General features: G+C 33.9%; 1 protein-coding gene across 1 annotated transcript in view; it reads left to right on the top strand.

Moving 5' to 3' along the window:
• CD2AP (CD2 associated protein) overlaps positions 1–15,743 on the top strand; it is a 106,158-nt gene that overhangs the window by 43,704 nt on the left and 46,711 nt on the right. The window contains exon 5 of the mRNA XM_039854516.1: positions 1,655–1,775. Coding sequence (XP_039710450.1) covers positions 1,655–1,775 — 121 coding nt within the window. The remainder of the gene's footprint in view (positions 1–1,654; positions 1,776–15,743) is intronic.

Below are 15,743 nucleotides of genomic sequence, written 5' to 3'. Positions count from 1 at the left end.
AGTCATAAGCCAGCAGGATTGAAATGCATGGAGACAAAGACTGCCATTTCTTGGCAGGAAGAGTGTCAAGATTACATTGTAGAGATGCGGGTTAGGAGGCTTGTTTTGCCATCTTGGCCCAAGTTCATATGCGTGGCATATAGAGGAGCTAGAATCTACATAGTCTGTTTTTGAAAAAGTGTTCTTTATTACCATACTACCCTGCCTCTTGAGAATTCCTAAAATAGGAATTGTAGGGTTATTTACCCTAACTACCCTATTGCTGCTAATTTAGAATTCCAGGTGTAGATAATAGTTTGCTGATTTTCTCTCTATTTTGTCTGTTCCAGTTTGGTTTACCTATCTCCATCGAACTCACACCTAGTTTGAAGAACTCCCAATCCTTTGCTGCTTCCTTAAGTCTGCTAAAAGTTCTGAACTTTTCACACTTACTGCCTTCTATTTCTCTCTCAAACAGCTTGTCTTCTAGCTGCCTCGTATTTCAAGTATATATATTCCGTAAATAAGTTATTTTTATGTCACCATATTTTTCACATGCTTTGTATCTGGAAAATTCTTATTCAGCCTTTAATATCCAGCTCTTTTTGCCATTCCCTATCTTAGGGGGCAGCCTTTTTTGATTCTTTTATGCTCTTCTAATCCCTTCCTTTGTGCTCCTCCAGTGTTTTGTTTATACTTTTGTTATAGCACCTCTTACATTGTATTGTAACTATCTGCTTACTGTTTGTTTTCTTTAGATTGTTTTATTCAGGATTTTCTCATATGCAAATTTGAGTCTTTCTCTAGCAGTTAACACTATAGCTTGTACATGGTGCCTGTTGGATGAATAACTTATTAAAGTTTGTCATTGTGATGAGGTGAAAAAAATTAAAAAAATATTTTAAAAAGAAAAAAACAGCTTATTCTAACTATGATATTAGATGTGCTGATAAGTTTTGATATTGAATAGTTTACTGTTCAAAAAATTGTTTTTACCTATTAAAACCTCTTAGAAACTGTAATTTTAAGTTATTAAATATTAAGTAACTTCATGAAAATTTAGTAACCTTGTTATTAGTGGATGTAAATATTTTTCTACAGAGTTTGGTTTCTGAAACTATTTCTGGTTGGGGTTGGGGGGAGTGTTTAGTGGAGCTTGGCATCTGGATTTTTAAAAATAAGTGATTCTTTTTCATTCTTGAGTGAAGACTCGCTGTTCAAGTAAAAGGCTTAGTAATTTTATGTCCTATTTAGAAAGTTATATTCTTATATTTATCGAACTATTTCCAAATCAAAAATTTACAAATAGTTAAATAATGTCATAATTACAAAGAGTGACATTTCAGAAGAGAGCTATCTACCTTCTTGCTGTTAATACATTATTCTCGGATATCTGATACTTTCATGAAAATTACTTTATAGATTACAAGTTCTCATTGTAAATATTGCAAAGTGCTATTGATAATGTGGCTAATCCCATAAATAATCTAATCCATTTAGATTTAATCTACTTAAATACATATTTTTTTCCCATTGTGTTTTCTCATAGATTTAAAGGGATTATTTTGCATCACTAACTTTGCGCTCATTCACTTTTGTAGCTTAATTTCTCCATAGGGGGAAGATTTTCATTTAAGAGAAATTTTTATTATTTTTGAGTTGTGAACTCTTTCAGGTAGAAGAAGGCTGGTGGAGTGGAACCCTGAACAGCAAGTTGGGACTGTTTCCCTCAAATTTTGTGAAAGAATTAGAGGTAACAGATGATGGTGAAACTCATGAAGTCCAGGAAGATTCAGGTAGACTATTTAAAAAATTTGAATAGATTTAAATAAACCTTATATATGATTTAGTGTTTATTTTGTATTTTTTGAAACTTATTCTTTCGAACTATGAGCTTCAGTTTATTTACTTTAAAAAAGTGGCTTATGACAGGGACTTAAAACTAAATATCTAGGCAAATAATTTAATGTATTTTTTGTATCTGATGTCTACTTCAGCCTGAAGTAAGCCTTTAGTACCCTGATTATGAAATGATAATACTTATGTTATTTGATTTCTTCCACTTGAGATATGCTTATATACAATTTTGATCTGAGTTTGTAAATGTCCTATCTTTAGAAATTTTAGAAATTAAAAAAAAACTTCCTTTTCTTGTTTTCTATATTCACACAATAGATTGTTTTCAATGTACAGCCAGAATGTCATTTAATTATTTTGTGATCTGTCATTTAGACTCACCCACAAATTCATGTTAAATTTGCTCACCATTCAAAAGTATGATTGAGAAAATTTTGTCCCAAAGCTAGATTTAATTTTTTTAAGAATTGCTGTGGGATTTAAGAGAATTTTTTTAAAAAGAGAAGTTCTGTAATGCAGAATAAATAGCTCTTTTTCTTCATGGAGAAGTATAAGTACTTAGAATGTTATTTTTGTCGTTATTGAGTTGTAGGAATTCTTTATATAATATGGACATTAATCCCTTATCAGATATATGATGTGTAGGTATTGTCTCCCATTCTTTTTATTGTATCCTTTGATGTAGAAAAGTTTTTATGTTCAGGTAGTCTCATTGTCTATTTTTTTTTGTTGTTGCCTGTGCTTTTAGTGTCATATCTAAGAAATCATTGCCAAATCCAATGTAACAAAGCTTTTCTCCTGTGTTCTTCAAGGAATTTTATAATTTTGGGTTTTATGTTTAGGTTGTTAATTCATTTTGAATAAATTTTTGCGTATGGTTTAGGATAATGGTCCAACTTTATTCTTTTGCATGTGGATATCCAGTTTTCCTAGCAGCATTTGTTAAAGAAACTGTCCTTTCCCCATTGAGTGGCCTGACATCCTTGTTGAAGTTCATTTGACCAATCTATGCAGAGTTTTACCATGGCATCTACACATATTATACGTTTATATATTTTTTTCCTCTTCAGTAGGCTGTCAGCTGTTTATAGGCAGACTATTCCTTACTTTTGTTTCCTCACTACTTAGCATGGAGGTCCAAAAAATAATGAAGTCATAATGTGCTTATTTTTTATTCTAGAATTTTATGCTTTCTCTCATGTTACTTATGTTCCTTTTATAGTGCCAGCATTTTGGAGAGGAATAGTGTAAATAAAACTTCATAATTTACATATGGAACAGGTAGTCTTCATACCAGTTGATTATGTCAGCTGTTTCCTGGAGCGCAATGGAATGGTACTGGTTATTTCTAGGGAGAGTAGATGTATCTCTTATGATTGGTTAGCTTACTTGCATAGATCACTGTGCTGTGAAAACAAAATTGAGGGCATGATCATTCAGCATTTGTTGGTTACTATTGTATTTCCAATCTGCATACCATCTTAATTATATAGAGCGTGTGAATATTGGTTTCTTATTTCTTGGTTCATAAACACCTTTGAGAAGCAGATGAATGCTATGCAGTCTCTGAAAAGTACACATATATCAATAAAATTTTACACATTACATGAGATTCATAGTTCATATGCACAAAATATATGCCACACATATATGACTAGGTAATACATACATTCTCATGGTTCAAAATCAGTATTTAAAAAGATGTATATTAGAATACTTGTCTCCATTCAGTTAGTCTTCTGCTCTATGTCAGAAAGCATTTGTACCTTCTCGTTTTCCTCCCAGCGTTTGTTTATGTAGGTACACACGAAAACATGTATTTCCTTTTTTTCATAAAAGGTAGCATAATATTTTGTTCAGGATTTGTTGCAGTGAAAATCATAGTTACTTAAAACAACAACATAGTCACTTAGGGCTTAGACTGATAGAGTCTCCTTTTTGACATGTGCTTGTAGAGGCAGGGAAAAGGGAGCATGGCTTTTAAAGCTTCTGCCCCAAATTGACATGTCACTTCCATTATTAACATATTGGACAGTCATGGCCTTGCCTAAGTGCAGCAGAATGGGGATATATAATTTTTCTGCAAAGAGGGGCACCAAATAGTTGTGAACAATAATATAGTCTATTATATTATTATCATGGGTCCCTTTTTAAGAATCCTTTATTTACAGTTTGGTAATATTTCAAAGGAGCTGAGGTGTATTTTTAACTCTCTACATGTGCTAAAAACTAATGAAAAGGAGATGAATTTTAAGGCTTTTTTGTATGAAATGGTGGTGGCCAGTAATAGTCTTCTGGATGGTCCAAGTTTTCATTTTTAAGTTGTCTTCCATTTCTAAGTGCAGAAACTTCCACTATATATTTTCTCTAACTTTTCAGTGAATTTTTAAAGATTCTAAAATTTTCTAAGGCTTTACTCTAAACTCTATGAATTAAAGAAACAAGTAATTGAATCCTTTACAAGCTTATCTTCTCTTTGGTCACTTTTCAATTTCTCTTTTGGAAGCATACCCTCATTTTTCAGAGAGAGAGAGAGAGAGAGAGAGAGAGAGATATGGCACAATACTTGATGAATTTGGAAGCATAGTAAATATTAGTTCTTCTCTTACTATCTCATTTCTACTCCATTACCCTTTTCTTTCTTTTTATATCCTTGCTTTTAATGTGAAGTTAGCCATAAGTGAATAGTGACACAAAAATGTTGTGTTAAGTAGAGCAATTTTTATTACCAGGATTTGGGGTGGGGGAGAATTGGGATGCTGAAGTACATCTTCAAAGCAGATGCTGATTCCATTGAAAGAAAATCTTTGAGATAGGAATAGAGGAGTTATAACAAATAGTTTTACTATTTTATGTTAAACTTATTTGAGAATATTTGGTATCATTTCTGAAGAACTTATATTTTAAGAATGAACAAACAAAAATACCAAAAACATCTGGCTTAAATTTAATGGTACATATATTATGTAGCAAACTATCCCCGGAATTACTTCTGATCTATTTTTGCATTTCTTACGTTTCCTAGGTATTGGATCCTCTGATACTTATTTTTAACATTAAGATTTGGCATTAATTAAAGCTTATGGTGAAATGATTTTTAGGATGCCGTGTAAACTGAGCCCTTAGAATATGTATAAAATTTAAAGTCCATGTGGGACCACTAGTAAAAGGAATAAAATTTAACTTTGGATGTAGTTCATTATTTTTATAATTATAAATACTTTGGGCATTTTCTTGCAGTGTTTAACCTTATTTGAGTTTTATTAACCTTGCAGAATTATATGTTAAAAATGTACTTCCTTGCTTGCTTAACCCTTTTACAATGAGTGCATTCTAAATGTGGAGCTTTGTGATTATGGAGTGGTAAGTCAGTGGTTTCACTACACTTTAATTCTTTTTTTTTTTTTTAACTCTAATTTTTAGGCAGAAAGTTTTGCATAATGATTTGAATACCAGGAAATGAGTGCTTTATAAGGACTTTAGAACTTAATTGATAAAAGTATGTAGTCTTTTAAATTGTAAGAGTTTGCTCTTATACATTATGATTTAAAGAATTAATGTCCACTCTTCCTGTGTCCTAACAAAGTGTAGCATCTTCTGTCTGTAATTGATATTTTGACACTTTTTGGTTGGTAAAATACTGTGTGATTCTAATAGCTGTTAAAAGAATTTTAATTGACTGTACATTATCAGATGTTACTTTTTACTTACAGGGATGCCATATCCATCACAATTTATTTTACATAGTTTCTCCTTATATTTCGTTATGTTTAGTAGAGCTCTTCTCTTCTTTTAATCAGTAAACTGAAATATATGGGATGATGATCTTGGTTTGACCAGTGAAACTCTAGCTATTACTGCTAAGAAGATAATTTTGCCCCTAGACAAAAAGATGGACAATAAGACCTTGAGTCTTCATGGGTAATTGATTTTTATGCCCCTAGTTTTCATTGAAGAACTGCAGAATAAATGTTATAAGAAAGCCACTATTATATTTTTTCTAGGAATATGGTGAATTCATAATCTGTTATTCACTGGTTTCTATATAAAAGTTTAAATGTCTTTTAGAATAAAAGATGACTGTCTTTTAAAATCTCAAGTATCTTTTAATTTCAGGAAAAGCTTTACTTCTCTAGGGAAGGAAGTATTGTTTCCTTTTTTATAATGAAATGGCTTTTTTTGTCAAATATACTTTACCTTTTTTGTTTAGAGTGTCCTTTGTGTCACCTTTCAGATTCCACTTACTTGCTAAGTAGGACTTGACTTTCAATTTTCCCCCTTATTCTATAAAGCCAGTGACTATATCTGCTGGTATTTTTCTCCCTTGTTTAAGTCTTTACCTGACCTTAAGCCTTTTGTAATCACCATTTAGAAGGCTAATAGGCATCTTAAACTTAAGATGGTCAAAATCGATCTCTGCACCCAAAATCTCCTCTAATATAATTTTCTCTGCACCCAAATCTCCTCTAATATAATTTTCCTTATCTAAGTTAGTGGCAACTCTTCTACCCCTCTTTTACTTAGACCAAAGAATTAGATTAATCTTTTACTCTTCTTTTTAGTATCAATCTATTCTTGATTCACTAGCAGATTTTGTCATCTACTAAATCTGTTTTCTTTTATCACCTCCACTGCTACTGCCCCTAGTGTTACCTTTTTTGCTGTATAATTCTAACAGCCTGTTATTTGCCATTACCTTCCTACTGAATGTTAAAGTGTTTACCCTCCAGTAGATACACATTTTACTTAGAGTAAAAGCTAATGGTTCTTAGTTGGCTACAAAGCCCTCCATGATCTGAGGGCACACTGCCATATACCGCCCCCCACCAATCTGACTTCGTCTCTTACTTAACTCTCACCTTTGTTCGCATTGGTCTCCTTAACTTTTTTTTTGAAGATGTCAAGAACATTCCTGCCTCACAGCCTTTGTACTTGCTGTATACCTTTGGGAATGTTCTTTTTTGAGATCTTACTGTTTTTGGTCTGATTTCAGGATTCCATTCAAAAGTCACCTTTTCAGTGAGGCCTTTCCTGACAGCTCTGTATAAAACAGCAAAAAGCTCCCATCCCCCATTCTTTAGTTCCCTTATTTTCTTTGCTCTTTCTTTGATGTATTTGTTGTTATTCCTTATTTAATTTTATTATTGTTTGTCTACTCCTGTTAGAATATATATTTTGTTTATTTATTGCCTCATACCCAGTTTCTAGAACATTGGCACATTAGTGTTTAGTCAATGGTGTTTTGTGGTGTACAGAAAACTTTTCACTTTGTCGTGTTAAATTCTCATGACTTTTGAGTAGGTTAGCGTCACTGCCATTTTAAAGGTGAATGGTCAATGTGGTTTTTACCACTTAGTAGTAAAATCACGATTGGAGTTCTGTTCTTCTGCTCTTTTTACTTTACTATGCTATTTAACATATAGGGCTGTAGATCTTAGATCGTGTAGATCTTAGGTCATTCTCACTCTTTTAGCACTTGTTTGCCTGTTGTGTTCTCCTAATTAATAATGCGTATAGCTATCTTTTCATGTATTTTTAGCCCTTTGAGGGTTATGAGCATTAATATCTGGGTAGTGACTTTTCCCATGGAGTCAGTGCCTCCCAAATCTGAAATTTGAAAGTCAAAGCCAGTGAACAGACATTCTAAATATAAATACTACTAGTTAGTTAATTCAACATTCATATTTTTGTTTATTCAGTATATTGAGTGTTTATTGTTGAACAAATTGTTAAAGGTGCTGGGACTATAGGAATGAGCAACATAAGCTTTTTTGAAGCTTTTGGTTCTTTGGGAAATAAAAAACTATTAAATAAGTGATTATAATTCAACATGAGAAATATTTGTGACAGGAAAGTTTAGGGTGCTATAGATGTATTTTTGTAAGAGGGCCAACCCAAATGTGGCAGGCTATGAGAGAATATGCCCCAGAGGAAGTTAAAGGTTGAGATCCTAGAATGGATAGGAAATCTTTAGGTAAATTTGTGGCACAGGGTGAAGAAGGAGCATAGCGATTTTGAGATCCTGAAAGAGATTCAGTTTAGAGGGATTGTAGAGTATAGCTGGATGTGATGAGCGTTGAGGCTGGAGAAATTTGGGTCAGGCTTAAGAAGGCATTATAAAAATGCTGATCAAGTCACAGAGAAGCCTTATATGGGAGTGAAATGATCAAATTGTTTTTTAGATATATTAGTGTGGTTGCAGTGTTGAGAGTGGGTGGGTTGAAGAGTAAGATTAGTAGTGAGATCAGTTGAAATTGTTTTGATAATTAAGATAGAAATAGCATCAGCTTAAACTAGAGGAATGATCATGGAATTGGAGAAAACATGAGTAGAATAGAAGCTAAATAGGTGGTATAAAGCAGTGGTCCCCAACCATTTGACACCAGGTACTGGTGCTCCCATGAGAATCTAATGCCTGATGATCTAAGGTGAAGCTGAGGCCATGATGTGATGCTAGCGCTGGGAAGTGGCAACAAATACAAATGAAGCTTTGCTCACTCTACCTCTGTTCACCTCCTGCTGTGTGGCCCGGTTCCTAACAGCCCATGGACTGGTCTGTGCCCCGAGGGTAGGGGACCCCTGCTATAAAAAACTGCACCTCACGGTGATGGGATGTGGGAATGGCTGGAGGAGAAGTCATTGGCCCCTAGATTTTTGTCTTAATTAGCTGTCTAGATGGAGATGTCTTTGGAGAGAAGTGTTAAATTTTGGGAGATGATGATAAATTCACTTTGGAGACATTGAGTTTGACTCCTGTGGGGCTTTGAGGGCATCCAAGTGAAGATATTTGGTAGTCAGTTACATATATGGATCTGAAACCTAAGAAGAAAAATTGGGATGGATGTTCAGAATTGGAGCTTTGACTGTATTTTGGGTGGTACAAGAAACCGTAGAGTTAGATGAGATTACCTAAGGAGAATATCTGGAGTGTAAAAAGAAAAAGAGCCTGTAACAGATTCCTATGAACAACATTTGTGGTATGGGCCAAGATAGAGTAATGAGAAAGAAGACCGAGAAGGCACAGAGTGCCAGGAGGAAAGCTATGAAAGTGTGTGGTAGTCAAGGGAAGAGAGTTTTTCAGGGAAAGCATGGACAGTAGTGTCATATGGCCGCTGTGAGGTTAAGTGAGATAAGAAGTAAAATGTAATCCTGAATTTATGGATGAGGAGATCATAAATGACCTGGATAAGAGCAGCAGCAGAGAGATGATTGGAGTAGAAACTGAATTGAGGAGGAAGCGAGGTAAGGCAATGGAGAGTAAGTATAAAGCAGTGTAGCATTTGAGGGCAACATATGTTCAAGAATATTTTTGTTCTTTTTCTGAAGAAAGAAAAGTCTTGATTATTTTTAAATGCTAATGGTAAAGAACAAGCAGAGAGGGAGAAGTCGAAGATACAAATTCAGAATAGTGGGGTTTATCAACAACAGGATTTACCCAGAAGGTGGAGGAAATGAGATTCACATTATGAGTGTCACAATTAGTCTCAATTAATTGGAGATACATGAGAGTTGATACATGAGGGAGAGCTATTTGACTTTTGATTTCTTCTATTAAAAAGGGAATGCTAAGAATGATGTGCAAAGTGAAGAGGTCAGAATTATGAAGAATCTGAAAGGTCCCAACATGGATTGTTAAACACTTTGAGCTGTGCATCCTGCTGGGCTTTGCTGGGCTACTAGAGGAATGCATGACTTAAAATGTTAAAGAAACCCTGATAGATTTGTTCTTTAGGAGTTCTGGTCTCTTATGGGGAGAAAGAATTCATTTTCTTAGGAGGAGTCAGCCGAGGTTTCATTTGATTATTCAGGCTCTGCAAAAGAAGATAGTGCCTACCTGGCTAGTGGGTCACAGGATCCTTGTAAATGGTAGTGTATGCTGGATATACCAAAGGTGGTGGATGGAAATTTGGTGGTCTTTAGCGTAGTCTCCAGGAGTTAAGGTGGTGCACAGTTTACTTTGGAGTCTAATTTAATATTAGCATTCGGCTCGAAATCCTCCTTCTGGAACAACTTTGTAAGGAAGATTGTTCTGGGGCTTTGATGCTTTTACTTATGAATCTTTATAAGTTAACTGTTATAGCTGGACACTCTTTTTAAAGATTCTTTTTGGCAACTGAGGAATCCAGAATTTAAGTCCAGTTAACACACACAACATTTTCTTAGGAAATGTAGGATTATCTGAAAACTCTGAATGATGGTATAAGATGTTTTTCTCTACAGTAAAAAGAGCTCACATAAGGGTTCTTGTTTTTTTCAACAAGTAATTATATTTTGAGACTCTTGGTTGCTTTAAGTCACTTTATGTGGAGATAATAGCCATCAAGTAGCTTTTGCTGTGGAGATTGAATGAGAAAGGGAGGAAGCGTTTTAGGCTTAATAGGAAGAGTTGGTGTTATGTTTTCTGACTAATAGTGCTACACATAAAATGCAGATAAAGCTTTTTACAAGTTTAGCAATTCAAAGATAATCTGTAGATAAAGCATATGGACATAAAAATATTAGAAATATATAGATAAGATTTCTGTGTTGTCTGATTATGAGACCTCTTTTCTGCCTTTTTCCCTCCATCTTTGTTCCCTTCTCCTTCCCCTCTTCTACTGGCTAAGACATTTTCCCTTTTATTTTTTGCTCTTGTGTGATCATGCTCTCTTTTACTTGAATGGTTCTTTATAATCTTTAAACTCATTAAAAATAGTAGGCACTGAACCAGGCACTTTTTAAAGCAGTTTACAGGAATCAGTTATTGTAATTGTCATAGCAATCCAATGAAATATCCCATTTTACAGGTGTAGAAACTGGGCACATACAGAGGAGGAGGTGAGATATGAATCGAAAGGATTTGACTCTGGAGTTCACATGCTTTACCACTACACCGTGCTGCCGTCTAACCATTGATTTAATAGCCTGTGTAGTAGTTATAATAGCTTGCAGTGAGCCTACCATAATAAGCCTGTCCATTAGTACTACATATTTTTAATATCTAGGCATTTATTTTAATGATATTTGTTTTAATGACTTAAAGTTACAGTCACTAAATCTAAAAGAAAAATTATTTATGGCCATAATCAAATACTCAACTGAAAATACACCTTATAATCATCTGTTGCAGTTGCTTTTATCAATCATTGGTTTATTATTACCCTACATTGTTTGATTTTAAAAAGCCTCTCAGGTTAATACTGCATATGCTAATCTGTACTTGCATATTATTTTATCTGACAGGCTGGTTTTTGAAGCTATGTATTATAATATGTAGACTATAGTGCTAGCAGTGAGGGAGCAAGACAGTGTGGAATTACCTTCCCATGATACAAACTGGAAATTGAACAAAATATAGGAAACAAGTATTTTCAGACAATAGGAGCACAGGACTGAGATTCTTGAGAAAAGGGGAAATAGGAAAACCCTATCACTCTCCTAGATTTCTGCCAGTAGGTAATTTTTGTACTGCAGTGCAGGAAGGGAGAACCTCAGCAGAAAGTCGTCAGTTTTGTTGATTTGAAGTGTTAGGGATGCAAGTCCAGGGAAGCCTGAAGTAGTTAGAATTTGTGGAGCTGAGTACCTGACGAGAGGGAGATGTAGAGAAAGAGCTCCAGAAATGCAATTAGAGTTTTTCCTTGAGTGTTTGGATGAATATTAATCTGTAAATGTGTAGGGCAATACCCCATGAAGTTAGACATGAATGATTTGTGAAGAAAGAACAATTACTGGGAATTAACATGAATAATTTCTGGTGCCTTACACAAGGTGAAAATTTGTCTGAATGCTCTCCTTATGGATTTAAGAGACTTCTTTGAATATGTGGGCAATTCAGTAGAAGGGTGAAATGAGGCTAAATTAGCTTTAAAATGGAGGCTATTCTAGTTCTATCCTGAGAAAGCTTCCTACTAATTTGCAAGTAACTTACCTGTTTGTAGGGGAAAATCAGCACTCTTTATAGCAGAATTTCTTACCCTTGTCACCGATTACGTTTGGGCTAGATAACTCTTTGCTTTGGGGGGCTATCCAATGAGTATAAAATGTTTACAAACATCCCTGATCTCTACCCACTAAATGTCAACAGTAGTCTTTAGTTGCGATAATTAGAAATGTCTCCAGACACTGCTACATGTCCCTGGGGTGGCAAAAATCACCCTAGGTTGAAAATTAATGGTTTTTAAAGGATTGCAATAAAATCTAGCACTCAACAAGATTAAAAAAAAATTATTAGCTTTATATCAAGATGTTGGAAAATGAGACCCATAATCTGGAAGGAAAATGTGACCCATAATCTGGAAGAAAAATTAACTAATAGAAAAAGAACCAGAAATGATGCAATTGGTAGGCAAGGATGTTAAAATAGCTATAGTAAAAATGCTCAGTATGCTAAAGGATGTAATAGAAAACTGAACATAATGGGAGCAAAGTAGAAGACACAGGTAGAACTGCTAGAGATAGAAAACAGTATCTGTGAAATTTTACTAGTAGACTCTAGACAGTGAAGAAGAGATCATTGAACTGGAAAATATAGCAGTAGAATCTATCTAAAATTCAGCACAAAGAACATAGATTGCAAAACATTTTAGCAACTTTATAATTTTAAATGGTCTAAAATATTTTTAACTAGAGTCTTAGAAGGAGAAGAGGTGGGGGTAGATAGAAGAAATATTTGAAGAAAGAATGCTAAAAATTTTCCACTTTTGGTGGAAACTAAATCCACACATTTCAAAAATGGTAACCACACACAGAGGGCTTGCAAAGGCACATCATAATCAAGTCCTGAAAATAAGCAGTAAAATGAAACATCTCAGGAGTAAGAGGAAAAAAAGCACATTAGGTAGAGAAGAATTAGAAGGATCCACAGATTATCTTCAGAAACAATATAATGCATAAGAGAGTGTTTCTTCAGAAACTGAGTAAGCCCAGAAGACAGTGGAATGGCATATTTGAAGTGCTCAAAGAAAACTGGTAAACCCAGAATTCTGTTTTCTGTGAAAATATTCTTCACAGTAAAGGTGAGATAAAAAACGTTTCAGCCAAACAATAGCTGAAAATTCATTGCCAGCAGACCTACAGTCTAAAGAAGTATCAGAAGAAAAGTTCTCCAGGAGAAAGGATAATGATACTAAAATAGAAACTTGTATCTATATAGTGGAAGGAAGACTAGCAGAAATGTTGAGTAACTATGTGGACAAGTATAAAACACTATTTTCCATTTTAATATGTCTTTAAAAGGTAATTGTTTAAAATAATAATGTATTACAGTAATCGTAGCTTATACCGAAGTAAATGTATGACGATAGCTCTACATACAGAAGAGGTAAAATAGAAATGTTCCCATTATAAGGCTGTTTTTTATACGTGAAATGGTATACTCTTACTTGAATATAGATTTTGGTGAGTTATAGATGCATACTATAAAGCTAGAGGAACCTTTAAGAATCTAGAGCAACTAAGAAAATAAAACAATGAGATATAGCTAATAAGTTAATAAAATGGTATGCTAAAAAATACTAAAAAAAAAAAAAAAGGCAACACCATAAACAAAAAACAACTCAAAGTGAATTGTGAATTAAACACTTGAGCACAAGATCTGAGGTCATGAAATTCGTAGAAGAAAAGAGAGGGCAAGCTCCTTGATACCAGTCTTAGAGGTGATTTTCGGTTTTGACATTAAAAGCAAAGGGAATAAAAGTAAAAAGAAATAAGTGGGACTATATCAAATCAAAAAACTTATCCACAGCCAAGGGAAACTCCATCAACAACATGAAAAGCACCCTACAGAATAGGAGAAAATATTTGCAAATCATATATATGGTAAGAAGTTAATATCCAAAACTATAAAAAGAACTCATACAACTCAGTATCAGGAAAACATAGCATTTGATTTAAAATGGGCAGAAGATCCTAACATATTTTCCCAAAGAAAACAAAAAGATGACCAATAATTATATGAAAAGGTACTCAACATCAGAGAAATGCAAATCAAAACCATAATGAGATACTACCTCACACCTGTTAGAATAGCTGTTATCAAAAAGACAATGACTGTTGGCAAGAATGTGAAGAAAAGGGAACCCTCCTGAACTGCTGATGGGAATATAAATTGCTGTAGCCACTATAGAAAACAGTATGAGAGTCCTCAGAAAATTAAAAGTAGAACTACCATGTGATCCAGCAGTTCTAGTTCTGCATATTTATCCACAGAAAATGAAAACATTAACTTGAAAAGGTATCTGCACCTCCATGGTCATTGTAGCATTACTTACAATAGCCAAGACATGTAAGAAACCTGAGTGTCCATTGATGGATGAATGGAAAAGAAAATGTGTGGTTTTTTTTTTTTTATATGTATGCATACAAACATACATACAGTGGAATATTATTCAGCCCTAAAAAAGAAAAGTTTGCCATTTGCATCAACATGGATGAACCTCGAGGGTATTATGATAAGTGAAATAAGTCAGACAGAGGAAGACAAATACCATGCAATCTCATGTAATAAGTGGAATCTGAAATAAACAAAACCCTCTGAACTCATTGTTATAGAGAACAGTAACAATTAGTGGTGGCCAGAAGCAGAAGGTATGGGGTGGGTGAAATGGGTGAAGGTGGTCAAAAGGTACAAACTTTGTTATAAAATAATTTCCAGGGATGTAATATATAGCATGGTTAGTATTGTTGATGAAAGTGTTAGTGTACATTTGAAAGTTGCCAAGAGAGAAGATCCTAAAAGTTCTCAGAAGAAAAAACTTTATAAGTATGTATTGCAATGAATGTTAACTAGACTTACTGTAGTGATCATTTTGATTTACATATATACACACATATGAACATACATATACATACACATTGAATCATTATGTTGTAAACCTAAAACTGATTTAATGTTACATGTTAATTACATCTAAATTTAAAAATGGAGAGACACTAGAGTCCACTCTGTGTGCACGCACTGAGGAAAGGCCACGTGAGGACACAGAAGGCAGCCATCTGCATGCCAGGAAGAGCTATCTCACTAGAACCCAGCCACGCTGGCACTCTGATCTTGGGGTTCCAGTCCCAGAACTGAGAAAATAAATGTCTGTAGACTTTATAAACACTGGATACTTAGGCTACACTAAATATATAAAAAAATATTTTTCTTCAATAATAAATTAACTGTAGCTTACTGTAACTTTTTTACCTTATAAACTTTTAAATTTTATAAAGTTACAGTAAGTAATGCATTGTGCTGTGATGTTACAACAGCTATAACATAACCAGGAGGTAGGAATTTTTTAGTTCCATTATTATCTTATCAGACTGCCATTATAAATGTGTTCTGTTGATAACCAAAATGTCGTTATGTGGCACATGACCGTATTAAGACACTGCAAAGCTTGAGAAATCTAGAGTAGTTATATTACTATCAAAGTATGTTTTGGGAAAAGAAATATTACCAAGGATAAAAAGGATTATTTCATAGGTAGTTCATAAAAAGGATATAACAATTCTAAATATGTATAACCTAATACCAGAACTTCAAAATATGTGAGATAGAAACTAATTGCCAGAACCGAAAGACAAATCCACAAGTAGATTTGACCATGCTTCTCTCAGTAATTGATAGAAGCAGTGGATAAAAAAATTAGTAAGGAATTAGGAGACTTGAATAACATCAACTAATTCTATAATTAATATTTACAGAATAGTTAACCCAGTAACAGTAGAATATACATTCTTTTGATGAGTACATGGAGTATTTACTGGGTAGACCTTATGTAGGGGCATCAAACAAGTTATCTTCTGTTGAAGATAAAGCTCATTATGAAAAACCTGCAGCTAACATCTTAATGGTAGATAAATAGCAATTTATATAAATTGCAGTTAAAAAGGAATGAAATATAAAAGCATGGAACAGCATGGATGACTTAAACATACTCTGC

This window comes from Pteropus medius, unplaced genomic scaffold (assembly GCF_902729225.1).
Source record: "Pteropus medius unplaced genomic scaffold, Ma_sr-lr_union100, whole genome shotgun sequence".
NCBI lineage: Eukaryota > Metazoa > Chordata > Mammalia > Chiroptera > Pteropodidae > Pteropus > Pteropus medius.
The sequence above is the reverse complement of the archived record's forward strand: the minus strand, read 5'-3'. Positions and strand labels throughout refer to the sequence as shown.